The 23,834-nt window shown below is 36.1% G+C and overlaps 1 protein-coding gene across 1 annotated transcript in view; it reads left to right on the forward strand.

Moving 5' to 3' along the window:
* Nucleotides 1-22,848, forward strand: part of CDH7 (cadherin 7) — a gene marked incomplete at both ends in the record, with an annotated part of 70,790 nt that extends 47,942 nt beyond the window's left edge. The window contains 6 exons of the mRNA XM_082014812.1: nucleotides 3,197-3,450; nucleotides 7,447-7,583; nucleotides 9,499-9,620; nucleotides 11,059-11,176; nucleotides 14,658-14,909; nucleotides 22,355-22,848. Of these exons, the coding sequence (XP_081870938.1) occupies nucleotides 3,197-3,450; nucleotides 7,447-7,583; nucleotides 9,499-9,620; nucleotides 11,059-11,176; nucleotides 14,658-14,909; nucleotides 22,355-22,848 (1,377 nt within the window). The remainder of the gene's footprint in view (nucleotides 1-3,196; nucleotides 3,451-7,446; nucleotides 7,584-9,498; nucleotides 9,621-11,058; nucleotides 11,177-14,657; nucleotides 14,910-22,354) is intronic.
* Between the last annotated feature and the right edge of the window lie 986 nt (nucleotides 22,849-23,834).

Here is a 23,834-nt window from a genome sequence, read left to right on the forward strand (position 1 = left end):
TAGGGTGTGTAGTATGAAATTTCTTTGCCATATTATCTATGAATTGTTGAAACATTTCTACCATTCAAGAAGTCTTGCATACTGATCATACCTTAGACGTTTTGTTTATTTTCCCAGATTATATTCTGCCTCAAAACTTGGTACTGCTGTATTCCCCAGTAGAGGATATTCAGTATAGGTGTATTCACCATGTAGGATGAGAGGATGTGTATCTTAAAGGAAAAGACTGAGGACAATGACTGTAGCTTTTGTAGACATCGTCATGCTCCACATGAGACAGATTTTGCTACAAAGAACTAAAAGAAAAAAACAATTACTGCCCCTATATAACATAATACCATTTGATGTTGTAAAACTCCTTTGCCAATCCATACTTTCCCTTTTCTAAACACCAGCTGTTCCCCAATGTACATGTACGTATGTTAGATTTTTGTATTTTTTTACTTTTTTATTTTTCGTTAACAAGGACCTTTACAGCTTTTGAAAACTCTCAGCAGCTTTGTGTACCAGAAGATAACTGAGGGAATCCTACGGCAGGATTCATATTGCTGAAAGCAGATGTTTACTTCTTCCAGTATTCCTTTACTAGTGACTGGTGTAAAACAGGCTTTCATAAGTAGACCTGCTGAATTTTGCTACACTCAGAGTAAGCACCATAAGGTGATTTTCTCAGATGTAGATGGCTAAGTTAGAGAAGGTGAGACCTGCTCTTAGTAAGCAATCCTGGTTAGTTTTGCATCCTTCTCTATGAGGAAATACCTTTCTAATGAGAGTGGTTTTTGTGTATTGCCCACTAGTCTAACACTCTTGTAATCCAGTCAAATAAAGAATGACCTCTTTCTACATTACAAGAATGAGATACAATGATATAAAAGTGTGTGTGATAAAAATTCACATGGAATACATGTTTTTAGGATTTCAGTTATTAAAGTCCTAATTTTGTCTTCTTTGATCAATATAGAAATATGGGAATGTCTTAAATTAATTTAAATAATATTTCTTCATTGTTGTGCTTAGTCTATCCAAATTAAATTTTATATAATTTGTCCAATTACTCCACTACATATTTCTGTACATTCTGACTGAAAATATACTGTTTGCTAAAGGCTTCCTTTTTTTTTTTTGTTCAACAAATCTCAGCCTTTTGTCTCTGACATTCAAGTTATAATTTCTTTAGTTCATATGATCCTTTATTGGAAAAAGAGAAGTCTTAAGATATTTGTGTACTTCTTTGTCTTCTCCTTAATTTTGCTGCTCATCTGGTCATATCAGTGGCTTAATTGTTATCCCCTGTCCTGGTTTCAGCCGGGATAGAGCTGGTTTTCTTCACAGAAGCTAGTGTGAGACCGTGTTTTGGATTTGGGATGAGGAACTGTTGATAATGTGCTGATGTTTTGGGTTGTTGTTTCCTAATTCTCTCCCCCGTCCCACTGTGGGAGGGAGAGTGAGCGAGCGGCTGCGTGGTGCTTAGCTGCCGGCTGGGGCTAAACCACGACATCCCCATACAACGTAGTTTCTGAGACATTTTTCATCATCCTAATACCACATTCACCACATTACATTTACATTATGGCTGTGAGGTTTGTTTTCTAGCACACATATTGTACTTTAAATATAAAATCAAAACTAAAATTAGAAACAATTAAACATGCTTTAGTAATAAATACTGACCAGTTGCATACAGTATTAGCGACCAGTATCTAGACAACCTTTCTTTTATGGCATAGCTGTTCTTGGAGAGCTGTGGATACTACAGCTCTGATTCAGTGCAAGAAGTAAGCACTTGCCTAACATGAGGATCACATGTATACCCGTTCAAAGAAGCCTTTTGCTACCATATAGAGTTTATAATAAAGTTCAGTGTCTTTCTGAGTGTGATGTCTTGCAATCCATTTTTCATTTTAAAATCTAGACTGTTTACAGCTGTATTGTAACGTCAGCTTAATCACTGACTTTAAGATGCTCCTTTGGGGTTTATCCCACTGTAACTTGATGGAAAATTTGGACCCTTGCATTTGTAGGTCAACAGATGTGTGTTTCACCTCTGCTGCTCCTCTAAGTGAGTACAGGAATGTTTTGCAGATGCTGTCAGATTATTTTGCAAGAACATTTCAGATTCCTATGATGTATTTAGAATCAGAACTGCAGAGAACCCTTTTTAATCTGTTTTATACACTTGGAATCATAGTTTGAAAAGATAGTTGAGTAACCATACTGGAGTTTTAGAAATACGTGTGTCTTTTGTTGCTGTTCTTAATGATTAAGCTTGGAATTGTAAAGAAAAGGTTAGCTAGGCATTTGGCGCAAGCTGACAAACTAAGACTATAGATACAGGGTAAATGGTGCTAATATTAACATGATATTTTCTTTCAATAATTGCCTGTAAGGTAAGATGCATTTTTGCCACCAAATTAATTTTCTTTACGGGACTGTCCTCCAGATCACAGATATCCCATTAGTTGTGCAAGGTAATTTTTAATTCTAATGCAGTATTTATTGCAAAAGAAACTATACTTTCATCAAAGAAAATTAAAACAGTATGAAGTTGGAAAAAAATAATGTGCATTTTTTTTTAATATGAAAAACAATCTCCAGGCTGCATTTCAATACAAAGTATTGTCATATAAACAATGTAGTTTAACCAATTAATACATTTTTTACAGAAATTTATATAGAGCTTGGAGTAATAATTGATTAGTTTTCGAATTCATTCAATTTGAATGCCATGCAAAAAAAACCCCCACAATTTTCTAAATGAGTTTTTTTCACCAGTGAATATTATATTGAGTTCTTATGTCCGGATGACATGGCACACTGTATTTGACATTACCTTGACTAAAATATGAATAAGACAAAAACAAGTATTCATTCACAATGATGAAATAATGGAAGAGGGGAATTTAGTCCTCACAGAAGTCACAGGAAGTTTTGCCGTTATTTAGGGAATTCTTGTTTCATTCACAGAGTAGAACTACCTTTACCATTAAAGTCATTGAGGAATATTCACTAGTGAGACACTACAAACAGTATTTTGAGAAAACTAAAAAGTGAGGCATCAACTATGCTCTGCCAATCAAAAGTGCTGATTGGATATAAATGGCAAAGTTCATTTTGTACTTACTTACAGTTGTAAGTGAAACAGTTTTGCAGCAACATCACTGGATAATAAAATTTCCAAATAACTTTACCTCTACAGGAGCTGGATTTTGAAGCTAAGACAAGCTATACCCTGCGGATAGAAGCAGCCAATATGCATGTTGACCCTCGCTTCCTAAGCCTGGGACCCTTCAGTGACATGACAACAGTGAAGATCATTGTAGAAGATGTTGATGAGCCACCTGTGTTTACTTCACGTTTGTACTCCATGGTGGTGTCTGAAGCAGCAAAGGTCGGCACTATCATTGGAACTGTAGCAGCCCATGATCCAGATGCCTCAAATAGTCCTGTCAGGTAATTATAAGATTTCTTAATTGTTTATTTATTTAGCCTTTGCAGTGAAATTGTTAATTTTGTTGTGGAAGGGTCTTTGGTTACACTGAAAGCAATTAGTTAGCTTTTTTCCCTTGCAGAGGGAGACTGTGATATTCACAGTTTGCATATTTTGACTTTTATACTCCTGAACTACAGAACCTTTGTAAAAATAAAATATTTAAATCTCTGTAAAACAAAGAAGGTAAGGTAAGGTAAACTAAGCTCAGGTATAATTTCAGGATTCCAAAGAAAAAAAACCTCAACGTATTATTCATATTTATTTCTCTCTAAGTTTAGGAAGAGTCTATTATTATCTATAACAAGTTATGTTCTCTTAAATCAACTGGGACCAAAAAAATGTATATATAATATACATATATATGTGTCTGTGCATAATGATTCATATTCTGCGTGCACTATGCAAAAGAATGTAATAGCACATAGACTCTTGCATGTTAAACCAGAGCTGAGGTCACACAGAAAGAAAAAAAAAAATAGAAAAAACTTTACATGAGAGAAATGGATAGGACAAGGCGCGTCCTGTTCTAGTCAGGATGGTAAAGGCAATACTATTTTGGCTTTTGTAAATTCTGCTGCAGCCAAATATCTTCCATTCAAATGGGAAGAGGTATGAACACTGGAGAGCCATGAAAACTGTCAAAGGTCTCTTCCTTTGTCTTCAGGGTGTGAAGAACCTGCAAGTCTTCCACAATCTAATATCTAGGATCATAAAGAAACCATAAGAAACCCCAAAGTATCAATCTTATGTTTGCCTGCATCTAAGATCAAAGCTCAAGGACTCACCTCCTAAGTTAAACCAGTAATGAGTTACTTGTTACTTTTCTTATGCAGAGTAGTAATATTAATTGTCAAAGGAACATGCAAAGGATCTAAATACTTCTGACTCAGGAATTTTGTGAACTTAAACATCTGCAGGAGGAGGAACGTACACACAATTAAAAGTTAGTACTAAGTTTCGTTTGTTATTATTGTTCATTTAGGGCATGCATAGAAAAGAACTTAACAGGTACAAAACTCATTTGGATGTCACCTCTTTTGGTGATGTTAAATTTTTACTTTCATGCACTGAAGATGAACTTATGACTCCAGTGTAGCTCTGTAATTTATAAAGCAGCAATCTGAAGTTGTAAAAATAAAGCATATGTTTCAGTCCTAGAGGTGATGTGTTTTCTCTCTCTCTTTCATTATGTATTTGCAACATATTCAAAATAGCTGATTCCTATAATGTATAAAAAAGTCCTAGATGGATGGTCGGCAGGGATTTACTTGTGAAATTTATCTTCACTGAGCTCTTTCTTTGCTGTGGCAGTGTTTTCTGGCACTGATGTTAGCATCTGGTGTATAATATCTGGTTTAGCAGAATCATGTAGAGTAGGATTAAATCCAGTTCCATAAATGCTGTCCACGCTCAGAATGCTTTTGACTCCTGTGTAAACATAAGGATGAGTTTATTGGCTTTGATCTGGTTGATTTTTACAATTCCAACATAAAAAATAGTTATATCACAAGCTTAACTAACATCTTGAAGATTTCTTCTCCTTCAAACTTGTTTGGAATTTGAGAGGGAGGAAAAAGAGAAGTAGTGATGGCTTATCTACATGTCTGCAAACCTGCTGTATACATTGTTGGGGGTACTGACAGATCATATAATTTAAAGCTGTCCTGCATCTGCTATGATGTACATCAGAGCCAGATTCACCTAAAATTGGAATGTGTTTAGGAGGATTAATGTATAATACTTTTCATGATCTATTTAAGAAGTTTAAATTATTAATCTGTAAGTAAGTATTTCAAATTCCAAACATAGGATTATATTGATATTGATTAAAGATTAGATTCAGAATTTGGGAAATGTTGAAATTACAAGATCAGATACAATTAAAACCTTGACAATACTGCGGGGAGCAGGGGGAAGTAATAAATAGTTTGAAAATAAGAGGTTATCTTGTATGGACCTGAGAACTATTTGTGTTTGAACTAGCTTAAATAAAGGCTTTAAAACTCCTGCAGCTCAAAGATTTTCAAGTATTAATGGCTGTAAGGAATTAAAGGATTAGAAATATTTAAAATAAGTTTTTTAAAACTTGAATATGGATACACTTGTAAATTAGTTAAAGGAAACTGCTTGCCTCCACTGCATAGAGTTGATTTTTCTTCTTGTTTCATAAGAATATCTTGTCCAATTTATATAACTGGTTTGATCTCCCTCCTTCCTTCTTCCTTCCTTTCTTTCCTTCATTCATGTTTCCTCCCTCCTTCCCTCCCTCCTTTCCTTTCTCCTTTTTATTGCTTTTTTGCATTCTTTTCTTTTTTCTGTCTTTCTCACCTTTTTCCTTCCTTCCTTCCTTCCTTCCTTCCTTCCTTCCTTCCTTCCTTCCTTCCTTCCTTCCTTCCTTCCTTCCTTCCTTCCTTCCTTCCTTCCTTCCTTCCTTCCTTCCTTCCTTCCTTCCTTCCTTCCTTCCTTCCTTCCTTCCTTCCTTCCTATTTTTTTAAGAAAGGTCTTTGGCTTTTCAATTTGCATAGTGATAATGTTAATAATTGGGAAATCTAAGGGCTGGCAGGAGGTTGAATCCCAGCTACAGGGCCGGCTAAGACTGACTACATAGCAGAGGTGACAGCCATAGTCTCGTGGGGAAGCTTGCCAGCCACAGAACAGCTGAAGAGCATTGCTCACCAAATAAACAGTGCTAGCATGAAATTAAGTAAAATTAATACAGTTAACATAAAATGGGGAAAAAATAATGAAAGAGGGAGAGCCTTAATCCATGAAAACTGACGTTACTGTTGTTACAATTCTTTACCCCATTCTCTCTCTCCCTGTGACATAATACGGTGAAACAATTCTAATTATGTAACAAGTCTCTGCACTAAGATTTTGCAGCCAAGAGGCATAGATAAAAACACTGTAATGTAGCATAGGAGCTGGTACATTACAACACAGAACAAACAAGTAGTGCCATAAGGTCTTTATACCTGGGAAGTCCCTTTTTTTAACTATCTTCCATAATTCTTTCCTTCCATGTTGTTCAAAGAGTTTGGTTGATGTTATATCAATAATCTAAAATATCATCAGTGTGATAGTAATTGTAACGATCACACTTGGTCTGATTTGGACATTTTAATTCATCCTGAGTATAGAGAAGTGCTCTGGAGTCCATACTTGATCTAAATGAGAGTGCAAGAATTGGACCCAATATTAAACCCAATGTCAAGAATATTCCAGCTGTAAATCTAAATCTGCCTAATCAACTATCCCTTTCTCTCAAAAGGGTTATAAGCAAAACACCCACAGGCATTTTGACCTTTTCCCTTATGCTATTTTCTGTTTGTTAAGGAGCTCATTTCCCCTTTCTAAAACAAATGCGGAGGTAAAAGATGTATTAAGCCAAAGAGTTAAGGGCATGATCCTGTGTTTGTCTAATGAAAGTAAAGCACCAGGAGCTGTCAGTGATAACATGTAATCCCTTGACGTACTCTGCATCATCTTTCTTTTTTTCCCTGCCCCTGCTGCTCTGGGTGACTCAGGGGCTCTGCTGCTGCTGATAGAAAGCTCTGTGCTCAGACCGTCAGCCCCCATGGGAGCAGTGCCCAGCTGGTACAGCCATGTAGCAAACCTCCAACTCCCCGTCTCCTTAGCTGGGGTTCAGGAGGATGCTATTCCATGAATAAATGAAAGTTTGCCTTACAGCAGAGAGAAAGAAAGGAGAGGGTAATACCTATAACCTCACTTAAGAGGGCACTATGGGAACAGAGCCCATCACTGTCAGCACGGGGCTCTGTGTAACTCTTTTGTACACAGCTTTGCTTCTCTGAACACCCTGGAGAAACTGGACAAAACAAAGTTCAAAGTGAGGAAACAGCGGAAACCTTTTCTCTCTAATAAGAAATCAATGAAACAATTTTAGAAGATGTAATTGAACATAAAACAAAAGTTTTCTTTCATCCTTCACCTAGGTACTCAATAGATCGAAACACAGACCTGGAGAGGTATTTCAATATTGATGCCAACAGTGGAGTCATTACAACTGCCAAATCTTTGGACAGGGAAACGAATGCTGTTCATAATATCACAGTTTTGGCTATGGAGAGTCGTAAGTAACAATTTAAAGATTTTACTGGCTGTTTATGTGTAAAGCTTCAGGCTTCATTGTGATCAGCTGCATTGAGAGAAATTATGACAGTTTCAAACCATGGCAGATAAAAATAACTTCCTACTCAATGTAAAAGAAACCTATGTGATAAAAATTAAGAAATGAAACAGATTATTTGCTCTTTCCTTTGTTTCACACCTTGTGTAGTTTCTCAACTTCAGAAAAACAATTACAAAGAAAGATGAAATACATTGTCAGCAGTCTCAGACCAAGTATCATTAGCAGAAAGGTGATACAGAGCATAGGGCAGTGCAGTTAGCCCATCTTAGTGATGCACTCAGAGTTGACTGCTGTTGGCCAACCACAGCATTCTTAAAAGGCATGAAAGAAAGGGTATGCGAGTGCTCGTGTGCTTTCACTTTCCTGACTCTAAGGTAAGGCTGTAGAGGGTATTTTGTACTTGGTATCTCTTCTGGTGTAAGATGAAAAGTGTTGAAGAATCAAACTCTTTAAGCATGTACAACAAGGATTTTGTTAATACAAGTTTAAACTTGTTCAGCTCTGAATACATTTTGTGAAAGAATATATATTTTTGCCTTTATATTTAAAGAATTTATTTCTTCAAATTTCATCCTTGTTACTACTCTGTTTGGCTGTGGTGATGATAAAAGGGTTATCAGTTCTCTGACCACCTATTTTAAAAATACTGACTTCTTGCTTTCAGTGAGGTTAACTTAATGTTTAACCTGAAAGCTAACATTTATCAGTTAGTGCCTGTATGAATTTATATTGTATTCTCAGGAGTAGAATTTTGGTCTAAGAGGCCAGCATGGAAACCAAAAACTGGGTAGTAACAAAACTGACAAGCTAGCTAATAGGCATACCTGACACAACTGAGAGTCTTGGAGCACAAATAATACCTTACAGTGCTTTAATTTATGTTCATGGCCTTCTTGGTTTTCAACAAGCTAAGATCAGCAGAGGAAAAAGTTGGTTTCAAAATTGTTTACTACTCTGGTATTTCACATGTGGAATAAAAAGCTAAAACAAAGCACTTTGATCTACATTTGGATGCATTACTTTAAATGTTTATAATACTTACTAAAATGTGGTTGCAATACCCTATAAAAAGATAGATACATATTTGAGGGTTTGTACAGTTTTTCATTCTGCCCTGCTCTATCTCTAATATCACCACCTGTGGTAAAAAAAAAAAAAATGCAATCTCTCTTTTCTAGCTTCCAAAATAGAGGTGTTATATAGCAAAATAAGTATAACACACGCTGATGTCCTTTATGCTTAGTCCAAAAATATCTACTGTTTAAGATTAAATGGTGACATTGGACCCTGCACAGATTCATTTTTTAACTAGAGATGTACATCTGTTAAAGAATGCAATTCATGTTTGAGGTAACAGTGTTGAAATACTTAATTGTCTGTATACTACAAATACTTTGGAATTTTTTCTGTTATACATAGCTGATGGAATTCTGGTTTTAACTTCTTAATATCTTGATCTATCTGAATTGCAATAAAAGATTATTTAACCTGTAGTAACCATGCTATTGCCAATATGAATAGTGCTTTTCTGACTAGCTATACCCCTTGGTGTTGGTTTTACATCATCTTGCTCTTATCCTTCCATATGATGTGATTCAGCACTGTGATTAGTAAGTTAAATTTTCAGTTCATCCCTGAAAGGAAAATCTTAGTTTAATTGAAGCAGCTTCAAAACGTAAACATTGTTTCCACTAAGTCCAGAAGACCAAGCCGAGAGCTTCCTTTGTCTTTCTAGTAGGGATTGCAATTGATTTGATATGTATATGCAAAAGAAGAATGCAAATGAAAAATGTACTAACCGAAAGAATAACTTGCAAGGACCTCTTGATTATTTTGTTGTCTTCTTTTCCTATAGAGAATCCAGCACAGATTGGGAGAGGCTATGTCGCCATCACTATTCTTGACATAAATGACAATGCCCCTGAGTTTGCCATGGAGTACGAGACAACTGTCTGTGAAAATGCTCAGCCTGGTCAGGTACATCTTGATAGGTTTTTTATGTTTATTGTTATCAGATAGGCAGACATTCCTTATCAAAGCCTTCCAGCTTTAATATAAAATATAATCAGCTTATAGCAGCAAAAATAACACTTTGATGTGCAGCACAAGCAAATATTAATCAAACCCTAACATCTCCACTGTACCTCTGAAGAGAAAGACTCAGGTGTAAAAAATTACTTGTTGAAGGTACTGTTAAAATATCTGGTTTTCTTACTTATGTAACTGACACATTTTGCTAAACTCACCTTATTGTGAATAATATTAAGAATGTGTACTTCTTCCTAATTTTGCTGGGAAGTGGGAAGTCATATCATGGAGGTTATTCTGAGTCTAAAAGCCTAGTATTCCTGAAGTGAGCACATGCTTTCATTTGTCTTAGGAAGTGCGGGCCATAAGGCCACAATTTCACAAGGGAGATGTATTCCTACCGTATTCCTCCGTGTTTTTTACATCCCCAACCATCTTCCAAGTAGTCCTAGACCCAGCTAAGAGTATCTGGTGTTGTTTATCCTTCGTGTCTCTCATATTTGGACTTTTCCTCTCTACTTTGTAAGACCTCAGAAAATACATATGTTTTCTCATTCTCTCTTCTCTTTCCCTGAATACTAGTAGATGTTTCACCTACATAGATCCCACATATTCCCTGGGACGCTTTGCACTTCTGTGCCTTCTCCCAGACTATTGTGCTTCCTGTGGCAGATGTTTATTGCACATTTCAAAATCACAGCATAATTTAAATCCTTAACAGAAAAACACTATGATTATTAGAGAAACATAGAACATGAGTGCTCTTACAGGAACACCTGTTTGTTTTCCCTGTGATCTAGTCAGAACTGTTAGCTCTGACCCTTCTTTTTGTATTTTAAGCAATGGTGACACTTTTTAGAGACAGATTTTGTCAGAATTTTAGGAAATATAGTTGGAAAATAATAATGAAAAAGAAAAACCATAAAATATTAATAGACTTATGACTTGGCTTTTTCTTTTTCATGATAATAAAAAAGTACATTAATTAAAATGGTCAAAAGCATAATCTTCTCCTTGCAAAAGTTTACAATTTTGATTGCAGCTACTGACAAGTACATTAAGGGCCGTCCAGAAAGATGCACTTCTTCCACTGCTATGCACTTTATACTCCAAGACTTGGTGAATGGCAGGACCTAACATTCTCAGAGGCATTGCAGATCATTGCTTTTAACGAATAAAGTTGATACAGGGAAAGTAAAGACTTGAGTCACATTTTAGTTTTAATAGTGTCTGTACAAGTTCAGGAGATTAGAAAACCAAAAAGCAATATGAGCAGGACTCAAGACAGGGTTGATACTTTCATAGGTAATAGAAGAGTTATACAATGTACATGTATTTATGCTTCTTCCCATTCCAAACAATGAAACTCCCATGTATCTCTAAACAGGTCATCCAGAAAATCAGTGCAATTGATAAAGATGACCCACCAAATGGCCATCAGTTCTACTTCAGTTTAACAGCAGAGGCAGCAAATAATCACAATTTTACACTGCAGGACAACAAAGGTAAGGACATTTTGTTTGGGTAAATATTCACCATTAACACCTTTCATTTTGAATATGACCTACATAAACTTCTATTCTGGTAAGGACATAAATTAAAGTACAATCAGCCTGCAAAATAATTTTATCTGTAGATTATTTGTCAAGGGACAATAATCTTCTCCTGTCTGAATCATTTAAAGCCTTGAGCCAAACAGAGCAGCTTCAAATCTTTTTCTTTTTTTTTTCTGAAGTCACTCTTCTCACATTTTTCCTTGTATTTATAGGCTTTTATCTAAATTAGATTTTACCTTGGGGCAATGACTGAAAAATGTCCAGGAATTCATGTTTTATTATTATAACTCAGGGCATAAAAAATGAGAGCATGGTAAATCAAGAGGGGTGTTTTGTGAGAAAAACCTATCTTTTCAGTAAGTATACCACCTACTGAAGAATGCTTTTGATAATGGAAACTGCCTACAATATTTACACAGACTTCTTATGACTATTTCCCCAAAGACTTATGCAAAGACTCCCATTGACATCACATTTCTATTAGTTAAAATATCCGAGAACATGCTTCTAATTACTGTTCTCATTAGTTGCATTGCATAGGATGGCAGCTGGGCATGTATCAGTCAGTTTAGCTATTAGCGGAAGCAAATAGAACCTAACAGGCACTCTGTTACTCTTGCATTGCTCTTTTGTGGATCAGTACTAAACCAGAGCTACAAAGTCATCCTTATTAATAAAATAAGAAAGACAGACATATGGGGGACTAAAGGACTCTGTTTGTACAGACAGACTTTGAACAACATTCACTAAGTATAACATGTGACCTAATAAAGTTCTCTCACACAGCTATTTATTGCCTTACTCTGCATGTAGTTACTGACATGCTTAATTTTCTTCATATGAGCAGCTTGCAGTTAGAAACTAAAGACTGTAATAGTAATAATGACCAAATAATAAAAATGCACTAGAATAAGACTCTAATCAGAAATCTAACATCATTGCAAGTACTGTAAAATATTTAATAAAAAGACAGGCCCTCTTCCAAAGAACTTATAATTTGAAAAAAGTAATAATAGATTTCTTCATTGCCAGTAAAATCAATGGAGTTACAAGACACAGCAATGGGGGCTTCTTTTAAAGATATTTAATTTTATGCATATCTCATATGATACTGTATCAAGAAGTGATTGTATACTTTGTCAGATGGGTCATAATAGATGACACAGTACAGTAACTCTACAGGACTATTGATACATCTGTTTATAAATATCTAGATAAGTAGATCGATGGATAGACAGACCGACCAACCTTTTCTATACGTTGTAGGAGACGTAGCTCCTTACTTCTCAGGAGCTGTGTACCTGTATTGAACACAGTGAATTTTGCACATATTTTCTGGAACATGTGGACTTTTTAATAGCCCAACTCAGAGCAACATCAAAGCACACATTTTAAATTGATTACATTTGTCGTCTTCTTGACTCTCAGCTGAGACTGAAAACAAGTGCATGGCTTTACGTGTGCAATTACCTGTATTTGTGCACCAAATGGATTTTTTTTTTGTATTCAAAGAAATATTTAATTGGTCATCAGAACTTGTTCTCCTATTAATACGTTCACCCCTTCCATTAGTATGATAGGTATATCTGTAAATAACTGAAATTTTGCTCCCTTAACCAAGGAGAAATGGTATCCACCCGGCAGAAAGCCATGGCCTCTGTAAGCTCTGCACCCACCACGACTGACGCAGCTTCCCAGACAGCTCCAGTGGGAGCACGCTGGCACCCAGGTGCCAGGCTGCAGGCTGTGCCCTGCTCTCACTCCAGTATCGGCAGGCAGGAGTGAGCACACCTGTGGGAGGTGCGCCCCGGTAGAGGAACTCCTCCGCTTAGTGACAGAGCTCGGCGAGGAGGTGACTCGGTTGAGTATCAGGCAGTGTGCGAGAGGGAGAGACGCCTGGCATTACACCCTGCCTTCCCTGGGACAGGACCAACAGGCAGACAGGATGCGTGACACAGAACCATCCCTATCCTCCAGGGACAGGGGGCAATGGCGACAAGTTCCTGCCTGGTGCAGCAGGCACATCTCCTCTGTGACCACCCCACCTTCCCTCATACTCTACCTTGCAGAGTAGGTATGAGGCTCTGCGAGTGGAACCGAACAAAAATGAGGACAATGGTTCATCCAGCTTGGAGATGTTGCCAAGGTTAAGTCAGCCTATGCCCTGCATCAAAACTGTTTCCATAAAGAAAAAAGATGGGTCATTGTCATAGAATACTTCCTTCTGAAGAGAACAGAAGGCCCAATATGCAGACCAGACCCACTTCTTAGGGAAGTCTTCTGCCTCCCTGGGACCTGGGTTAAAGATGTGAAGAGAAAGCTTCCTACCCTGGTGTGGCCCTCAGATTATTATCCATTACTGATTTTTCGGATAGGCACGATGAAATTGGAACAAGAATTCCGAGGGCAATCAAGAGAGACGTCAGGGCCTTGGGAAGACTGGTTAAGGGATCAGGAGCACAAGTAATGTTCTCCTTCATCCGTCCAATTGCAGGGAGTGATGAGGGAAGAAACAAGAGGAGCCAGCAGATCAATACCTGGCTCCAAGCCTACTGTCACTGGCAGAATTTTGGGGGTCTTGACCACGGATCAGTTTGCATGGCACCAGGCCTGCTGGCAACAGATAGAGTACAACTGTGTCAAAGGGATCTTTGCACAGGAGGGCTCTTAGCAGGGCTCATTGAAAGAAGTTTAAACTAGATTTGAAGGGGAAAAGGGATAAAAAGGAAAGGGATAAAACCAAGCCTGCTATAGATAAGCCTGGGGGTGGCATGCCAGCGTTTGAGACAAAATGGCCACAAAGTGTGCCTGGGGAAGTTTAGGTTGGATATTAAGAAAATTTTTTGCACCGAAAGGGTTATTAAGCATTGGAACAGGCTGCACAAGGTAGTGGTGGAGTCACCATCCCTAGAAGTATTTAAAAGAAGTGTATGTGTGGTGCTTAGGGATATAGTTTACTGGTGGACTTGGCAGTGCTAGGTTAGTGGTTGGACTCAATGATCTTAAAAGTCTTTTCCAACCTAAATGATTCTATGATTCTAAATAAATCCTTGGAAATTAGACCTGAAACAGTTATAAGGATACTTAATCTAATCACTGAAGGGTGATTCTTTTTCTTTTTTTTACAGTAATCTCACCTTCAACTATCAATCAGAAGTGTGGAACTATGAGCTTAACTAAAACCAAATAGACCTCTGCAATTTTGAAAAAATCTTTAATGGAAAACAGAAATCTTTTTGTTTAGTTGAGCATGATTTCTCAGCTGATCCTATCTCCACAGCTTCAAAAATATATTTCCAGGAAAGATAAACTTTTAAAAATAATATAAATGTGTTTAAAAAGTCTTTTAAGTGAAAGACTGTACTACTTATAAGCTTGTGTTTGAGAAAGGTCATGTATTTCATATTTATCTTCTTATTCCTTTATCTAGATAACACTGCAACAGTATTAACAAGAAGAAATGGGTTCCGAAGACAAGAACAGTCTGTTTTCTACTTGCCAATATTCATTGTGGACAGTGGATCACCTTCACTTAGTAGCACTAATACCCTCACCATTCGAGTCTGTGATTGTGATGCAGATGGTATTGCTCAGACATGCAATGCAGAAGCATATATCTTGCCTGCAGGACTTAGCACTGGAGCTCTGATAGCAATCTTGGCTTGTGTCTTGACACTGCTAGGTATGTCTTATTCCTGTAACCATTATTTTCTGTTCAATGTATAGTAGCAAAATATATATATATATACACACACACGTATATAAGCTTCAACCCACCCCTCCCCAACCCCTGATTTCTGTAAGCAAGGACACCTAACATTGCAGGCACAACAGCATTTGGTATCATGAGCCACACAAAACCTTTAGTTTGGGATTTTCAAGTTCAGATACCTTTTTTCTACATCAAGATGCCTCCAGAGGTATATATGAAATAATGGTAAAAGAAAAAAGATCACTTGCTTCAAATGTAATACTTAAGAAAGAGACAATGAACTTTACGGAAGTATTTGGTTTAGGATACTCACCATGTAACCAGTATCTCCGTGTGTCTCTTTTTCAGAGATAACTCCTTTTAAACAGTTATTGATTTGCAGAGAACAAAAGACATTCAGAAAATACAACAGATGTAATTTACTAATGTGAATCATCATATTTAATTGAACATTTTCTACAGAATGATCTTTTGTTACTTCTGCCACTGGTAGCACTGTTGGATTTTATGTTGTGCAGTGAAACTGCAACCAGATGAAAGACAGTTGGAAATAGTGGAGCAGTGTCAACATCCTCGTTTGGTTAGCATTTCTCATTTCGTGCTTAGTCCTTAAACAATATGAAAACATGGTAGTAGTAAAGGTCCAAATTAAGGAGGAAAGATGAAGGATCATCCTGCATCTGCAGGAAGCAGATTAGCAAAGCTGCAGTTTTACTTATTGTCAGAAAGATCACATGTTAACAAGGATTCCAATTCAGCACACAAGAATTTTCTTGAGTGTTGTTATTTGTGGAGGGATTTTTCTATTTTCTGGCTGTACATATCAGTCTAATGGGAAGACCATAGGCTCCTCAAGCTGGTATAATCCTAGTGGTGATTTATCTGTCGCTGTTATCTAAGTAATTTGAATAGGTCAAATCAAGAGACTTTTGTCTACACTTCTGTATATGCCATTATTTCAACTAAGAAGAGTTCTCTGCTTATTGACTTTGATTCACTTCACTGTGAACTAGTAGAAAGAAATGTCCCTTCTGCTACAGACATTTCCCAAAAGGACTCAAAAAAAGAAATCCTCTTGCATTATTGTTATAGAGTAAGAAAAATCACTACCTCTTCAATGAACCCAACCAACTTAATAGCTATGTGTAGGAGGTGGCATGTCCAGAGTTTTCCATCTTTGTGACAAAAAAACCTAACATAAGATTGTTTAAACTTTGCTCAACACATGGTTAGGCATATGTTTAAGGAGAAATGGAAGGGAATGAATGCCAAAAGTTTTAATGAACACTTTTAAATACCATTTTTCTAGCAGCATTTCTAGGTCATTTATACACCCAAATGAACTATATTTGGACATGAAGTTAAATGGTAGAGTTCAAATGAACCTACAGAATGTTAGGTCCTTCCCTCATAGCACTTGGCATTGACATCAGTGGAAAACCAGTCATTTAAAACTTTGGTCCAATGTACTTAGAAGGAAAAGTTCTGTAACAATAACAATTCACTTCATCCTAAATTAAAATCTTACCATTTCTGTTACATATAAGATGGGAATTTCTGAAGAATATATAAGAAACTACTGTTGATACAAGGCAGTGTGGCTTGGGCATAAGCGTTTCTTAAATAGGAGCCATATGTCTTAAAGAAGAGCATTCAGTGGAGACACAGCATGTTACCAGGCAATGACTTGCTTATTCTACTCAATACACGAGGGATCAAATACAACCAATAAATCAGGAAACCTGAGTTTTCATTCCGGTAATGTTTAGAGTGTACTGAACAAGTGCTTGGTAAAGAATTGAGAATAAGTTCTGACCATATTGTTTGAATAATGGGCTATGCGCTGGATAGAAACTTGGCAGATGACCACCTTACCATTGGTTTTAGCTGTCAAAGAATTGGACTTTCAAATTCAGCTATCTGAATGTATCACCACTGTTTATCCAAATACACATTTGTATGTGCTCTCTTCACTTCCAATCTAAACTATTCCTTTTGGATACAGTTCAAAGCTGCAGGCACAGTTTAGGCTGTGTTTGTATGCTAACCCTGGCTTTGAGTCACTCATTTTGGTACTGTATCCTGCTGCTGTTTTATTGCCAGACAGGCGCGAGTCTTCACAAGGAAGAGGTGCCTAAGCGCCACTGCTGCCCAGTGAAACCCCAGTCAAACGTTGCTTGTCTGGTCCCTGAGTCTTTCTTCTTCTCTCATTTGTTCCTAGAAGACATTTTCTGGGATCAGCTGAATGGTAGTACTGCTAGGAATTGCCTTTCACTTTTTTCCATTTTTCTTTTCATATCTGTTCCTGAGAAAAAGTCCTGATGATCCACTAGCACAGCATAAAAAATAGGCTTCAGCTGTTGGCAAGTGGTTCTACGAGTGGGACCAAGGGATGCGCCTTTTTCTGTAAGAGTTTATCAGTGAAAAGAGGAGACAGGCTACCGGATCAAAATTTTTTTCTGACCCAAGATTAACATGCAATGCAAATCCAGTCACATTCATCAATGTCATCTCAGTGTGAGTGCCAGCTGTAAAGTGGAGGAGGGAAGAGATTTGCATAAATGTCATGAATACATGCATTCTGGCACTAGTATCTTGAATTCTCAACAAGCTCTTATCTTCTTAAAGTTAGTATGATGTACTTCGATATTTGTTGTTGCCCCATACATCCCTTTGTCTAATAAATAACCATTTGTCTTGACCAGAGTTCAGATTGTCTCAGTGGGATTTCTTAGTATTATTCTTTTTACTTAAGAAACCAACCAATTTTACATTAGCACAATGTTTTCACTGATGCTAAGAAGGAAGAATGTTACTAAATCATACTAATTCATTATAATTGCACATAACAGTGTAGTCTATTTTTTCAAACTAAAATAATGTTTGAAAATCAAAACTATTTTACCAAAATCTCTTTTCCTCCTCATATTGACTGATGGAGATTAAATTCTAAATTTCATTCCATGAGAAAGTTACAGTACTTTTTTAATTACTCAAAAAAAGCTTTATAATTATTCACTCTGCAGTGAAGTTATGTTTCAAAGAAAAAAAAAACTTTTAAAAAGGTGCTTGCAATTTATTCTATAAAAAGTGTATGAAAAGCTCATTTTTATTGATTTTAGACTGTACATAATTTTTAGAGAAGTAAGCATTTTTTTAACTCCTCTGAAAATTATACTGTGATTTAATTCAAGGTAATTTGTTTTTCGGTTAGCATCTTCCAGACCCAATAAATAATTGCTTTTGTAACAAGTGTTTAGCATAAAACGTGTACATAAAATCACCCAAAAAAAAGAATGTTCACCTGTAGATAACCCAACATATTTGAGATGTTAAAGATTTTTCCTTCTACTGAAACAATGGAAAGCTATGTTGACATAATGCTTTTCATTTTTTTTATTTTCCATAATTCTGAATACAATCTATTAGTACCACCTGTTTTCTTATAAAAACTAAAGGAAGCATCCTATTAGTGTGGTACGAGAGTTTGCAAGTTAATAATACATTGATTAAACTTCAAAATACAGATTTAAATTATTATTTTTTCAGTTGAAAGATGGGGAATTTGTTATTATTATATCTACAAGAACCCAATTAAATCAGCACACATAATTGTGTGAATCATAAACAGGAAGAAAGAGTCCTGGTCATAAGGATCTATTCTCTAAACAGGTGAAATATGTACAGAACGTGACAATGCAGTATATGTGGATTTTGGTCTTGCAGTTTTAAAAGTGATAAATCTATAACTGTTTTAATTTGGGGGTATCCAAATTAAAAAATTTAAAATGTGGTTGAGTATGCAATGCAGAGGCTGTTTTTTATAGAGCCTATTAGGGTCACTCAGTGTGGACATTTAAAGGTCACGGTCACTTTGTAAATATCATTCCAAACTGATTAAACAACAATTATATATGAAGCTTGCTAACTGGAAATTGATTGCAGGTTTCCTGAGCCTTGGCTTCTGTAATCCCCAAATCTCCTCTGACTGTGCTAGCAACTGCAAGGTATAACTAAATAGGTTATTAGTGTGCTGCTTAGATGGCTGAGGATCTCCAATCTTCAGCTTTATGAATCATGACACACCTAAAGCATAAACCAATGTGCAGATTTGCTTGCAGCTGATGCGGCTTAGTGCTATAGTAAATGCCAGGCTTAGGGGTATAGCATATACACGGCATGATAATGCTTGTGATTTACCTCTGTCCCTTACTGTATATCTCTGGATGTAGCCTTCTCCCTCGGGTTGTCTCAAAGCTTTTACAGCTTCCTTACAATTATGTTGCAGTTACCTTGAGTACAAAAGGAAAGATTAATACTAAAACAGAGAAATATGCTCAGGTGACCTAAACCTGACTTTTTACCAGATCATAGCAAAATGGAAATTTCATAATAATTCTATAAAGCACATTGCAAGATGTCAAAGCAAAAACCTGCTTTTGTATTCAAAGGTGTTTGTTTAAAGACTGATTTAGGTGAACTGAAACTACTGATATTTTCACTACATCTATACTGACACAATGATAAGACTACGTATTATCACAGCTAATATAAATACAATTGACATTTTCTCTTGGCTATTGTACCTGTTAAAAAAAAATCAACATTTCTAGCAATTCAGGTAAATCAGAATAAAAACATTAATTTAGATCTGTCTTTATTAGTTCTGGTTATTTAGTCTTTATAATTAGTTGCTTCTAATATTGATTGATTTATTTGTGAAAACAAATATGAAATCAGTATTGCAACTTCACCTCTTTAGCCTGAGTTTGCTGTACCAATAAGGAGCCAAACTAGTGGCCTCAATGTGCAATAAATGTGTCCCTAAAGCTTTTCCACTATATTATGTCTTCTCTAAAGAGCATAAAATTAGGTTTTCTGTATGTTCAGCCAGTCACTAATTACTGACTTGACCTCTGATTTTGTGATAATTGTTGGGAAAAAATGCCACCATGACTTAAAGAGAAATGGATAAGCTTTAAAACCATTTGCACTTGATTTAGATATCAGTGAAATATGTTTTGGGCTTGTATTCACCTCTGCAGTTCCTGCAATGTTGCTAAAGCTTTCTTCATTTAGATGTTAAACTTTATTGTTCATAGCTGTTGGAAAAGCTAGAAATTAATAATCTCATAAAGCCATCTAAATGCTAACATATTTAACCTTTAGAAAGACTCCATATTTTTATTGGCTTCAAGCAAATGTGAGATGTACAAGGAATACTATATAAAACATTCATTGTGTCTTGATTTTTATTGTACCTTTAGGCAGACCTGCCTAATAAGTTTCATATTTTTCACTTATTAGCAGGTATTTAACTTTCAAAATGAAGTCTGTTAAGAGGAACAGTGGTGTGAAAATACATTTACACTTGAGTAAAGGAAATTACTAGCTGCTTATTTATATGACAATAATAATTGTGGCCGTAAATGTTAAAAATAATTAAAAAGTTATGTCAATAGCAATTTTTACTTAAACGTATATTTGTACTGTCAGCAAGCTAATTTGTCTTTTAGTTTAAAATATCTTTTATAATAAGGAAAACCATTGAGTGGAGTGCAATTGTCTCTACAATGACAATTTTATGTTCTTTGTTGTATAATTTACAACTCAATTTGTATTATCCAATTATTAGAATGTTTTGAAATTTCACAAAGCCACTTTAAAGGTCAAAGTCTTATATTGTCAAACTGCTTATGTAAATATCGTTCAAAGCAATATGCCCCAAACTAGTGGCTTGTGAATTCAATATGTAAAGCATGAATCAGGGAGATGCCAGGGGCAAAAAAGTGAAAGAGTGATGCTGATGCTGCAGTAATACAGAGTCACAAGGCATCTGTTAGTAGATGGATCATTAGACATGTGCCTGCTAGCTACTACAAAAAGGTGAAAAAATATTGCCTAATATATTTGTCAAAAAGTTTAGAAAAAAATTAAATGTTTTCCAGTTTTATTTTAGACATACATGGCTCCAAAGGAAAAAAAAAAAAAGAATTTCAGAAAGTCCACCTTTAAAGTCATCTTATGCTTTAGCGACTTCCAAATAGTACCATACCATCTATAGATGGTACAGTTTCCTGCATATACAGTCTCTGAATGACTGGTTTACTATAACCAAGTGACCCCAATATTAAATCATGCCTCATAGTTTGATATTGATTTTAGAAATTCCCACATTAAAAGAAAGGCTTTCAAGAATGGCAGTCCTACATTATACAATTTATGGAGGCCACTACTGAGAATACCTAGGGAAGCTCAAGCTTAATTTTACCTACATCAGCTTTTGCTTTTCCAGATATACAGCATTTAGTTGACATATCAAAGTACTGTAAGTAAAGATTGTAAACCTTAGACATATGAATGTATATAAACACATATTCTTAAGATTAAAAATAAACATAAAATCTGAAAAGATTAATTGAATATGGAATGACACTTACTTTTCAATATACTGATATTTTTACAGTCATAGCGATGTCTGCTATTTTCTAGGAGTATCATCAATGCAGCAAATGTTACCCAGATGCTACAATATAGTATTAATCATTTTCTAGGGGGATGATTCACACTCTGTTATGTGCCACAGATGGGTGCAATATTCATACTACTGGTTCCATATTTTGTGTGTCAGCAATTATGTTTCCCTACCAAAACTGTATTTGAACAAGAGAAGCCTTGAGTTAGTTTCTCCTTGTTCTTTTGTCTGTCACTGCAGTTTAGTATTAACTTCTAAGCTGAAAGAAACTTTGAAGATTAAAATTTAAAAAATAATTACATTTCTAGCACTGGCTGATCCAATAAACTCCAGCCCTAGCAGTTCTCATTAGATGTAATTCATAAACCTGAAGTACAGTACTTTGCACTTTATAGGAAAGGAAGGTCTTACATAGAGATACTTTTAATCCATGAACTAAGACAATCTTATTTTACACATTGCTTAATAATTAGGTGTTCTCCAATCTATGATTTTTTTTTTCAGCAGAGTTTGGCCATGTACATTAATTCAGTCTCTTCCCAAACCATGGTTGTTAAATTCTATTCAGTTACTTTATGAATGTGCTTTTATCACTTGGGCAATTAAGAGTTCAGAAGAAGGTCCTTTTTTATTTCATGGCTGTGAGATTGTAATAGTCAGACTCAACCAGTCCTAAAATTTATGTTTAGCAGACAGCATAGAGTATAGAATTAGAGATGAAGATGTTAATCCAGAATAGTTTTGGAAATAGATTCTTTAATGTCTAAAAGGCTTATGGTTTAAAAGCTGTTTCAGAACCTGCTAGGTTTCAAATCTAACTGCATAAATTGCCTGCTATGTCCTTGGGTCTTTGCCATATAAATTAGTGAGTACTTCCACAACTAGAAAAAATATGAGGAAACTTCAGCGTTGCTAAAACTCCAGTCTTTCTGTCTTCCAGTTCTTGTCTTGCTGATTGTCACCATGAGACGACGGAAAAAAGAACCCCTCATTTTTGATGAAGAGAGAGATATCAGAGAGAACATTGTCAGGTATGATGATGAGGGTGGTGGAGAAGAAGACACCGAGGCATTTGACATGGCTGCCTTGAGAAACCTCAACATTATCCGAGACACGAAGACCAGAAGGGATGTGACACCTGAGATTCAATTCTTGAGCAGACCAACTTTTAAAAGCATCCCAGATAACGTCATTTTTAGAGAATTTATCTGGGAAAGACTAAAAGAAGCTGACGTGGACCCCTGCGCACCACCCTACGACTCCCTGCAGACATATGCATTTGAGGGGAACGGCTCAGTGGCAGAGTCACTCAGTTCTTTAGATTCGATCAGCTCAAACTCTGACCAGAACTATGATTACCTCAGTGACTGGGGCCCTCGCTTTAAAAGGCTTGCAGATATGTATGGGACTGGACCAGACTGCTTATACTCATAGCCTTGGAACCTTTCTCTGAAAATGCACTGAAGAATACTGAAACAGAAAACTCAACCTTACAGACTGAAGAAAGTTGTAAATATTTCTCCATTTTTAACCTTTTAGGTTTTTTGCCTTGGTGGAACATATCTTCATTAGACTTGTCCTAGGGACTGCACTGACCACACAGAATATGAGCATTTGGTGGCATTTTTGATAAAATGAAATGCTCAGCCACATTCAAATAGATAGCAACCCTCAGATACCTGCAGAGGCAACTCACTTTCAAGAGTATGTTATGCACTGTGACCTCAATGAACCAATGATACTCTGTAGATGCCTTCACAGTACTGCTATATCTAGAACACAGAGTTTCTGGTATGAGATAAGAGTAAGAAGAAACAAATTTACAGATATGATATATCATTCAATACAACATTACAATATGTAATATTTATAAATGCAAGATTTTTTCAACATACTTTCTTTACAGTGTTGCATGCAGCTTGCTAGGCCAAAAGCAGAAGGACAGACATGAAAACAACCAAAAGTCCAGCAGATCATTTTTTTGCTTCCCCTTGTTTGTTCTCAGAGCTGTTAAGTTAGAAGTCTCTGTGATTTTCTGGGTAGTTTTACAAAAAATTACTGTTTGTACTAAGAAATTCCACAATGTTTGTCATGAACTTACTAAAGTAGTTTATAAACCACATAAAATGAGAAATATGGAGGGGTATTCTTGTGGTTGAAAAATTTTGTGATGCCCATGTAGGTATAGAAAAGATGTTGCTATCTATTTGCTATTTTTTATTACCTCTTCTGATTTGTACAGGAGAATTTATCCTTTTTTTATTATTATTTGACATAAAGTGTTATATTTATTTTGGAGCTCCAATCTCCACTAAATGCAGGTCCATTTTACTGCCTCATGGTATTAGACTTGTCGGAACATGCTGATTTTTCTCCAGTCTCAGATAAATGTAGGAAATGAAGCATGGAAATGGAGAAAT

Source organism: Phaethon aethereus (assembly GCF_964289735.1).
Source record: "Phaethon aethereus genome assembly, chromosome: 2".
NCBI lineage: Eukaryota > Metazoa > Chordata > Aves > Phaethontiformes > Phaethontidae > Phaethon > Phaethon aethereus.